Here is a 10454-nt window from a genome sequence, read left to right on the forward strand (position 1 = left end):
CTAACACATCTGTCTTTGTTCTGATGGAGGTACCTAACACATCTGTCTTTGTTCTGATGGAGGTACCTAACACATCTGTCTTTGTTCTGATGGAGGAAACAGGCTGCCATTATTGAATAACACGCACACATACATAAGAACAACTACATACAGCACATACAGATAACTGAGGGTATGAACAGAAAGGAGAAACCTAGAAACATACACTGTATAAGTAAATTGACAGACAGTTTCTGAATAACTAAGAATATCAGAGTTTTTATAACCTAAAGTACTGTGTGAATAGTTTACACAAAATGTAGTTTTGCCTCACAAACCATTCACAAATGTACATACTTTACAGTTGTTCACTTATATAAAACATCTTTCCAATTTGTTTCAAATTCCTGCTTCATCCTTGACAAAGTCATGCAAAAGAAAGGTGAATGTTATCTTCCAAATGTATTTCAGTAATACCTTTTTAAAGATGATTTAACACACTGAACCTCATTGTGTATTTACTTACACATAGAGAGACAGAGGGAGGGGACATCAAATACATACATTAAAGCTGATATGCTTAGCAGGTTCGCAGTCATGATCTAGACTTCAAAAAGTCTATCGCTACTGTGTAATGCTAATGGACCACATCATAGCTGTATACTCTCTCGGAATTGGACACTTGTTGAAGAACATTCAATTACCTTACCTTGTGTGGTTATTATATAATACAATATAGATGCTTGTCTTTGGCTTCAACATCAACATTCTACCATGTTAAAACTTACATTATGAGCATTCTTAAAAACAAATTAGAAGTTGATGATTGAAAAACTCCAGCCATTTGCTTTCTTCTACAATAAAATGTTTCCACATAAGAACTTACAGTACGTTATGCATTTTCACGGAACTGGCAGTAGATGGCCCTAGTGTTTCATAATTCCCCAGTTGTGTAAGGAGGCGTAGTAGTGAGCATGTTGGTCATGTGGCTCAGGGTAGAGGACACTCTGACCTCCAATCTGCACTGGAGAGTAGTAGAGAGACCAGGTTCACTTCTCTTTCACTACGTCTGACATTTCAGAGAGGGGCTCGTCCCACGGTCTCAAGGAACATTGCATGAGAGCACTCTACAACAAGAACCACATAAGGGGGATACACATTTACGAGAGACTGCTGGCTGTCCCACTATATATGGAGGCAAATGAGCAGACAAGTGACATGGTTTAAAATTAGACTTTGGGCAGCAGGGTAATGGGTGCAGGGCCAAACATTCTGGGGAGGAATGTCTCCATATCATGAGGGGGACTAGGGGGACTACACATTGTCCCTATATTTACACTGTTGGCTGAGATTCAGCAATACAAATAAATTGTTTTACGAGGAATCACTCAAAATAACATGTTATGGGAGACCAGCATACGGGGAGCAGTATTGTCAACACATGTAGTAAATACAGAAGAGAAAAACAAAGGCAGAAGCACTAACCTCTTTTCCAGCTGGTGTGTTGCCTTTAGGACTCTTTCCATTTTGAGCAGGAGACTTGGCTTTGGACGGAGTCTTCTTAGGCTGTGATGAATAGGGTTTATGGTTTTATGTCAACTAGTAGAAGGTGGCTTATGCCAAGACAGGTACATGTTATCTAACATCAACAGAATAATTCCCTCCAGCAAGAGGAGTGGCAGTCTTCAGTCTCAGTCTTTTGGTAAGCAGTTGTTGAAACACGCATCAGCAGCAGTTCAGCTCAACAAATTTCATCTTCGACTACAGACGCCAAGCAACGATTTAAGCAGATAGTATATAGCAGTGGTCACCAACCTTTTTAAGCCCAAGATCCCTGACCTCAGCCTTGGTGAAGGCAAGATCTACCTATTGAAGCGTTGAGAGAAAAAGACAGACAAGATTGAACTTCAAACTTAATGCCTTTTATTTGCCTGTATTTTAATTACATGCAATGCTTTGGTCCAACATTAAAATTGATGCAACAAAAAAAAAAAGACTGTATCAAGCATATCAGGCAGCTGTCTTGCTTTAAGAATTGTACATAACTGAAACGTTAACAAATTGACATTCTTGACTGTAACAGGTTCGGGCACAGAGGGAGACAGACAATATGATTCTGCGGTTTAAGGAACGGGTTTTATTTGTGCAGCTGGTTTGGAGTCCGGTTTGGCTGAGCCTCGCTCAGGGGAGAACGTCTTGCCCGACCCTTCCGGTCGCGGCTCTCCTGCAGCGCTCTCCGACGTCTCTCTACAACCGACTCTCCGCTGCTTCTCCTCGATTCCTCCGTTCTCCGCTCACTGCGTCCTACCGAGGGAGAACAAAGCAACACATTAAGAGGGCACGTTGATGAGGACCCAATTGGCATCCCTTCACCAACCGTCCTGTAGCTCCCTCTGCAGGTCGGAACGCGCCATGTTCCCCACATTGACATTTTGACACTTGACTGACTTAATTATTATTCTTACTTATTAACATTGACAAACATATTTACAATTAGCATTTTATAAAGTAGAACTGTAATGTGTACTTTCTCAGTCAATGCTAAGTGCAGTCATCTTATGCAGCATCACTTTTCACATCAAAACAAAAGTAAAACTAATGTGTACTTTCTCATATTAACATTGACAAACATATTTACAATTATAGCATTTTATAAAGTAGAACTGTAATGTGTACTTGTGTCTCAGTCAGTGCTAAGTGCAGTCATCTTATGCAGCATTACTTTTCACATCGAAACAGTCATGTTACTCACTCAAGTCAGTGTGATGGTTGTGACTGGATACTGTCTACAAGTGCTTTGAAGTTTGGCTCATAGCTACTGACTGCCAGTCTGAGACAGTCTGTGAGGTGTCTGTCAGTAAGGCGGCTCCTGTACTTCGATTTGATTATTTTCATCTGTGAAAATGACATTTCACAGAGATATGTGGATCCAAAGTAGGCACTCACTCTTAGTGCACATGCAGTGAGAAGAGGAAACTTCTCTCTGCTGACAAGTCCCCAAAAGTCACTGTCCCTTGACCTGGCTTTCAGCTCTATGTCATTTTGTAAATCCACCATCTCCATGTCAACTCCACTTGGCAAAGTAAATACTTGCTGGAATTTGGCTGCTACCTGCTCTATATCAATGGGCACAAATGGGTTTGAGACAAATGCAGCAATATCTCCCATGACATCTAACTCGCCAAAACGCCGATTGAACTCTGTTGCCAGTTTGTCCAGGGGAGCACAGTACTGCTCAGGGTGAAAAGCATCATTGTCTTCCAAGGCCTGTGCCATTTTCTCCAGGTTGGGAAAGTGTGTCAGCCTCCCATTCTTTAGGTGTGTGGTCCAAACACCGAGCTTGGCCTTGAACCCATTTACTGCGCTTATCATGTGGGGGAGGTGTCGGTCTTTTCCCTGCAGCTCGTAGTTGAGTGCGTTCAGTTTTGCGGTTATGTCTGTCAGGAACCCCAGGTCCAGTAGCCACGCATCGTCTGACAGTTCCTTGTGCTCCTCGTTCCTTGTAAGTAAGTAAGTAAGTAAAGCTTTATTTATATAGCACCTTTCATACAAGAAATGCAGCTCAAAGTGCTTTACAACAGGAATAAGAACATTACGTGAATACAAACATATATAAAAACATATACATGCATAGAATGAATATAAAAGCAGGGGAAAACAGTAAAAAGAAAACGTAAAGATCTGACTTTCCACACCAATTTAAGTCCTTTGCCTATGAAAATATTTACTACCACTTGCCTTGTCGACAGGAACGTCTTGATCTCGGGCAGCAAGTCGACAAATCGCTGCAGCACTTTGCCGCGACTCAACCACCGCACATCAGCATGGAGAAGCAGGTCTCCGTAAGCAGCGTCGAGCTCGTCCAATAACGCTTTGAATAAGCGGTGCTGAAGCGCTTTCGCTCGAATCGAGTTGACTAGTTTCACCACCAGTGTCATTACATGGGAAAAGTCCAACACCTTACCAGCCAAGGCCTGCTGATGGATCACACAGTGATAATTGACGAAGGAGGGAAAATCAGGGTCATTACGACACAGTCCAATAAATCCATTGCGCGCACCGAGCATTGCTGGGGCCCCGTCAGTAGTAATCGCCACTAGTTTCTGAATGGGTATGTCATTTTCACCGACATATTTTTTGAACTCATTGTAAATATCCACACCCCTTGTTTTCTCCTTTAAGTGCAAAAGAGTGAGGAAATCCTCCTTTGTTGTAGAATCCTGGAAAACCATTTTGACAAATGCAACAAGCTGAGCTGTGTCCATTACATCCACGGATTCATCGAACTGTAATGAGAAATATTCACAGTGTGCCAAATCCGTTAACACTTGTCTGTCCACGTCCTCTGACAGTGACTCGACCCTCCTTGTCACTGTTGCAGGGCCCAGAGGTACACCACGTAGTGCGGTTTTGATTTCTTCTTTGTTTTTGAAGTCACTGAAAACAGTCTCCGCGGTAATGGCTATTGCTTCCTTGACAAATTCTCCATCTGTAAAGGGCTTCTTGTGTTTAGCCAAAAGGTAACTTATCCGAAACGACGCTTCACTAGCAGCCTTATTTTGATTAGCAGGTTTGGTGAAAAGGGATTGCTGGACCTTCAACCCTGATTTCAGCTCGTTAACTTTCCTTGCACGGATAGTGCTCTTTGGCGGGTAGCTGTCTTTGAATTTCTGGTGGTTGGTGTTGTGGTGCCGCTCCAGATTTCCTCTTTTAGCCAGTGCTTGTGGTTGGTTGCACAGCATACATACACACTTGTCTTTCACCACGGTAAAGAGAAATTCTTCTTCCCATTCTGGATTGAAATTATATATTTTGGGTTTCTTCCGTGGAGCTTCCGCCATGCTAGCTATTTCACCAACTGTGTCGATTGTTTTTTGCGAGTCAGTCACGCGTAGTCACGTTTTTTTGCGAGTCACGTGGCAGTACTATTCTCTTATCTGATTGGTCACTTTCATGCAGCATTTGCGACGAGAGAGAGAGAGAGAGAGAGAGAGAGAGAGAGAGAGAGAGAGAGAGAGCGGGACGCGGAAATCCGACGGAAATCCGCGTCTGATTTTTTGGGACAGGGAAAGTCAGTCAAAGATCTACAGGGAAAGTCTGAAAGATCGACCAGTCGATCGCGATCGACGGGTTGGTGACCACTAGTATATAGGCTTTTCAAATAAATGCAATAGAAATTACACTCACCTTAACAGGAGATTCTTCAGCCTCGCTCTCTTCATCTTCCCTAATGAGGAGTCATGTTACAAATCAGTTTCAGAAAAATATGTGCATTGAACACTCCTAAGAAGATAAAACTTCTATACTTACTCATCATCATCATCCTCCTCCTCCTTCACCTCCAGTTTCATTTTTTTCTGTGAAGAAGAAAAGGGCTGGTCAGTGTCAGAGATGAAGACACATGTTGTTTCAGGTGACTAGACCAGGTTGGACAGAGGTACTGTTTGGAGACTGACCTGGGATTTCAGTGCCGGTGCTGAGGCGGGCCTTTTCTTGGACGTTTGAACCTCCTCTTCCTCATCATCATCCTCCTCCTCATCAAACGACTGGTCGCCCCCCATCACTGGTAGAAAAACAAGATGGCAACTTAAGAGCTGATGGCTTATGCCAACAAGTATTTTTCCTACCGCCACTATAGGATCACTTTTTCAGTGGCAGTATTCGGTCTCAGTCTTTTGGTAAGCAGTTGTTGAAAATGCATCAGCAGCAGTTCAGCTCAACAAATTTCATCTTCGACTACAGGTTCCTGGCAGAGGTGATCATACTCACTGACAAGGTGCTGACCACTGATGTGGATTGGACCGGAACCAGACTTGAGACGGAAAACAGCAGGGGGTGTGATTGCAAACCTACCAAGATACACCTGCAACACACAAACACCGGGCTTGATCTCTGGTTCACAACCACACTAACAACGCTTTTGAGCTTTGGCTTACAGGTGTATATGAATAATCAGATATTTTGATGATGGTCAACATATCAAACTCACACTTGGAAGGGTGGAGGGTTTCAGTGAAGCAAGCACTGCTTTAACCTGCTGACCCTCTGTGTCCTGCCCTTCCACCTCCACAATGTGAAGCTCATCCTTGGTGCTGGGGTCCACACACACCTGAGAACAGAGGTAGAATTGCAACACACCGTTAAGTACATAGCCCAAATACTGCAAAGCATGTGGGGTATTGTAAGTGCTATTGTGTGCCATTATATTTAAAACAGTACAATCCTCTCAACAATGGGAGTAGCCATCTTCAGTCTCAGTCTTTTGGTAAGCAGTTGTTGAAAATGCATCAGTAACAGTTCAGCTCAACAAATTTCATCTTCGACCACAGACGCCATGCAATGATAGGGAAAGCAACCTATAATATTACCTAATAACAACTGCTCGGATTAGATTGCGGGTGGAAATAGGTCAAAATGCGCATCATGTACAAGTCAGACGAACGTTTGATAGATAACTTTACATATGTGTACCATCATCCGCTGTCAAACGCCACAGGTAATAATTGATTTATGATTGTACATCTCTGAAATGCTCGACTGTCATGCAGCGTTGCGTTACTGTAACGTTAGACACAGCACGGACATAAAAGCGATTTTTGGGTTAAGCTTGTTATAAATAAAGGGTCTATAATGCATTGTAATGACATTAAACTAAGACAATAAGATGGTTATCATAATTTTTCAAATCTTTATTAATAAGTAATTACAGAGAAAGTAAAATGACATTTCCGCATTGAATAGAGCGACATACGATTTCTGTAGATGATTCGCAATGCATCCTGGTATCAAGGGGTAGCGTACCCCTAGCCCTTCGAATCTAGTGTGGTCCTGGAATCGCTCGAAACGAAGTAATAGTTAGCCCTCCCCCTTACCCCTAGCCCTCGATGAAATATGAATTGGGATAGCCCTCCCCCTAAACGTGAACGCGCAAATCGAGCCATAGGGGTGAATTGGGACGGGCCCCAAGTGTGGGGTCATTGCTTAGAAGCAATGTGTCAACTTACAGAAGAGAAAAACAAAGGCAGAAGCACTAACCTCCTTTCCAGCTGGTGTGTTGCCTTTAGGACTCTTTCCATTTTGAGCAGGAGACTTGGCTTTGGACGGAGTCTTCTTAGGCTGTGATGAATAGGGTTTATGGTTTTATGTCAACTAGTAGAAGGTGGCTTATGCCAAGACAGGTACATGTTATCTAACATCAACAGAATAATTCCCTCCAGCAAGGGGAGTGGCAGTCTTCAGTCTCAGTCTTTTGGTAAGCAGTTGTTGAAAAATGCATCAGCAGCAGTTCAGCTCAACAAATTTCATCTTCGACTACAGACGCCAAGCAACGATTTAAGCAGATAGTATATAGGCTTTTCAAATAAATGCAATAGAAATTACACTCACCTTAACAGGAGATTCTTCAGCCTCGCTCTCTTCATCTTCCCTAATGAGGAGTCATGTTACAAATCAGTTTCAGAAAAATATGTGCATTGAACACTCCTAAGAAGAGAAAACTTCTATACTTACTCATCATCATCATCCTCCTCCTCCTTCACCTCCAGTTTCATTTTTTTCTGTGAAGAAGAAAAGGGCTGGTCAGTGTCAGAGATGAAGACACATGTTGTTTCAGGTGACTAGACCAGGTTGGACAGAGGTACTGTTTGGAGACTGACCTGGGATTTCAGTGCCGGTGCTGAGGCGGGCCTTTTCTTGGACGTTTGAACCTCCTCTTCCTCATCATCATCCTCCTCCTCATCAAACGACTGGTCGCCCCCCATCACTGGTAGAAAAACAAGATGACAACTTAAGAGCTGATGGCTTATGATGCCAACAAGTATTTTTCCTACCGCCACTATAGGATCACTTTTTCAGTGGCAGTATTCGGTCTCAGTCTTTTGGTAAGCAGTTGTTGAAAATGCATCAGCAGCAGTTCAGCTCAACAAATTTCATCTTCGACTACAGGTTCCTGGCAGAGGTGATCATACTCACTGACAAGGTGCTGACCACTGATGTGGATTGGACCGGAACCAGACTTGAGACGGAAAACAGCAGGGGGTGTGATTGCAAACCTACCAAGATACACCTGCAACACACAAACACCGGGCTTGATCTCTGGTTCACAACCACACTAACAACGCTTTTGAGCTTTGGCTTACAGGTGTATATGAATAATCTGCTATTTTGATGATGGTCAACATATCAAACTCACACTTGGAAGGGTGGAGGGTTTCAGTGAAGCAAGCACTGCTTTAACCTGCTGACCCTCTGTGTCCTGCCCTTCCACCTCCACAATGTGAAGCTCATCCTTGGTGCTGGGGTCCACACACACCTGAGAACAGAGGTAGAATTGCAACACACCGTTAAGTACATAGCCCAAATACTGCAAAGCATGTGGGGTATTGTAAGTGCTATTGTGTGCCATTATATTTAAAACAGTACAATCCTCTCAACAATGGGAGTAGCCATCTTCAGTCTCAGTCTTTTGGTAAGCAGTTGTTGAAAATGCATCAGTAACAGTTCAGCTCAACAAATTTCATCTTCGACCACAGACGCCATGCAATGATAGGGAAAGCAACCTACACCTGTCTTTGTTCTGATGGAGCAGGTCGTCACGTGAGAATCCGCAGGCAATGAACTCCTCTAGGGACCAAAGGTCCGACTGTGCACCAGTGTCCGCGATGGCGGACACCCTCGCCCCGTTGACCGAGCCCCGGTTGCTGGTGCCTGCACCTGGACCGACAGGCATGTCAACCGAGATAGTGATCAGCGCTCGGGGATGGTCTCTCAGCCTGGCCCTTCTCCATTCGCCCTTGGAGAAAATGTGGTGCTCAAGTCTGATGGGCGTTGGTGGTGACTCCCACGACGTCGGCCAGGGCGGGCATCAGACTGAACCGAAGAAATCTGGGAGATCGGTTCTGACTCCACGGCGGCCTGTTGACTGTTGGTGGACGGCTGCGGTCGCCCCTTTCGTCGGCGGGCCCTATAACAGTCGATACAAAGCTGGTGGGGCTTGGTATTCCATCCGCGAGATCCCTCTGTGAAGGTATTAAAGGTTCTCTTACACTCTGGGCACGGGGCTCGTTTCGCCACGTCCGCTGGGCCTGGGGTCGGGGTGGGGCTCGCCTGCGGACTCTTTTTTAAGCGCTGGAATGACGACATGGCCGAAAGGGCGGATGACGGGAGAGCATTGCGGGCCATCTCTTTATTTTCGACGAGTGCAACCACGTCATTCACTGGCATTTTAAGGATGTCTGGCGTCCCTAGTATCTCTACTATAGTATATCGTACCCACACCCTCTTATCCCATCCCTCACTCCCGTGGCTGCCCCTCCACTTCTAACCCTGCCTTCCCTGCCCCTCCACCTCTAACCCTGCCCTCCCTGCCCCTTCACCTCTAACCCTGCCCTCCCTGCCCCTCCACCTCTAACCCTGCCCTCCCTGCCCCTCCACCTCTAACCCTGCCCTCCCTGCCGCTCCACTTCTAACCCTGGCCTGCCCTCCCTGCCCCTCTACCTCTAACCCTGCCCTCCCTGCCCCTCTACCTCTAACCCTGGCCTGGCCTCCCTGCCCCTCCACCTCTAACCCTGCCCTGCCCCTCCACCTCTAACCCTGGCCTGGCCTCCCTGCCCCTCCACCTCTAACCCTGGCCTGCCCCTCCACCTCTAACCCGACAACACTCATTTCACACACACACACGCATGCGCACAGACACACACGCACACACACACAGACAGACATGCACGCGCACGCACAAAGACGCGCACACACACACACACGCGCACACACACACAGACACACATGCACACACACACACACACAGACACACACACACACACACGCACATACAGTGACTCGACATCTCAAACAATCTTGCCAAAATCCTCCAAGACAGTCTCTCTCCACGGGGCGGCTCTGTCACCTTGAGCCACAGGGAAGGGTGCACAAACACACACACACACACAAACATACACACACGTACACACACACACACGTACACACACACACACACACTCACACGTACACACACACACACACACATGTACACATACACACACAACGCTACTAATTTCTTCGGCAACAGAGTAAGACAAGGTTGATACACTATACAAATATATACAGTATATATATAGCCCGACAACACTCATTTCCCCTGTTCTGACTCCAGATGCACTCCAGCGTTTAGTTACCTGGGCTGTGAGCTCCAGGCCGTGTGTTGCTGCAGGGGCTGTCTCTCTGGCTCTCCCCAGACTCCTCCGGCTGGGGGCTGTTGGAGGCTGCAGAGCTGGCCCGTGCTGGAGGGAGAGAACGGACCAGGGTGGAGAGGAGAAGCTTCAGTTACGTCCAATAAAAAATATTAACCACAAAAAAAAAAAAATGTACCAGTAACTCTTTTCTCTACTTTGTCACCATTTGCGGTCGGCCGTCGGCGAACGCGCTTAGATTTAATATTGACCAGAAGTTCAAGACGATCTTGTCTGAAGTTTGGATTCTGG

At 45.5% G+C, this 10454-nt stretch overlaps 2 protein-coding genes across 2 annotated transcripts in view; one reads left to right on the forward strand and one right to left on the reverse strand.

Moving 5' to 3' along the window:
- Positions 1-1028: 1028 nt before the first annotated feature.
- Positions 1029-8427, reverse strand: LOC308174333 (uncharacterized protein; the record flags this gene model as incomplete). Its single annotated transcript, XM_080549411.1, has 14 exons — positions 1029-1106; positions 1465-1545; positions 5167-5206; positions 5290-5336; positions 5436-5542; positions 5749-5842; positions 5969-6088; positions 7015-7095; positions 7366-7405; positions 7489-7535; positions 7635-7741; positions 7951-8044; positions 8171-8290; positions 8401-8427. The coding sequence occupies 14 exons, from the start codon at positions 8425-8427 to the stop codon at positions 1029-1031; spliced, it is 1083 nt and encodes a 360-aa protein (XP_080405537.1).
- Positions 8428-8639: 212 nt separating this feature from the next.
- rapgef6 (Rap guanine nucleotide exchange factor (GEF) 6) overlaps positions 8640-10454 on the forward strand; it is a gene marked incomplete at both ends in the record, with an annotated part of 44806 nt that continues 42991 nt past the window's right edge. Inside the window, 1 exon segment of the mRNA XM_080549412.1 lies at positions 8640-8703. Coding sequence (XP_080405538.1) covers positions 8640-8703 — 64 coding nt within the window.

The sequence above is a fragment of the Nansenia antarctica genome (assembly GCF_963989245.1).
Source record: "Nansenia antarctica genome assembly, chromosome: 20".
Taxonomy (NCBI): domain Eukaryota; kingdom Metazoa; phylum Chordata; class Actinopteri; order Argentiniformes; family Microstomatidae; genus Nansenia; species Nansenia antarctica.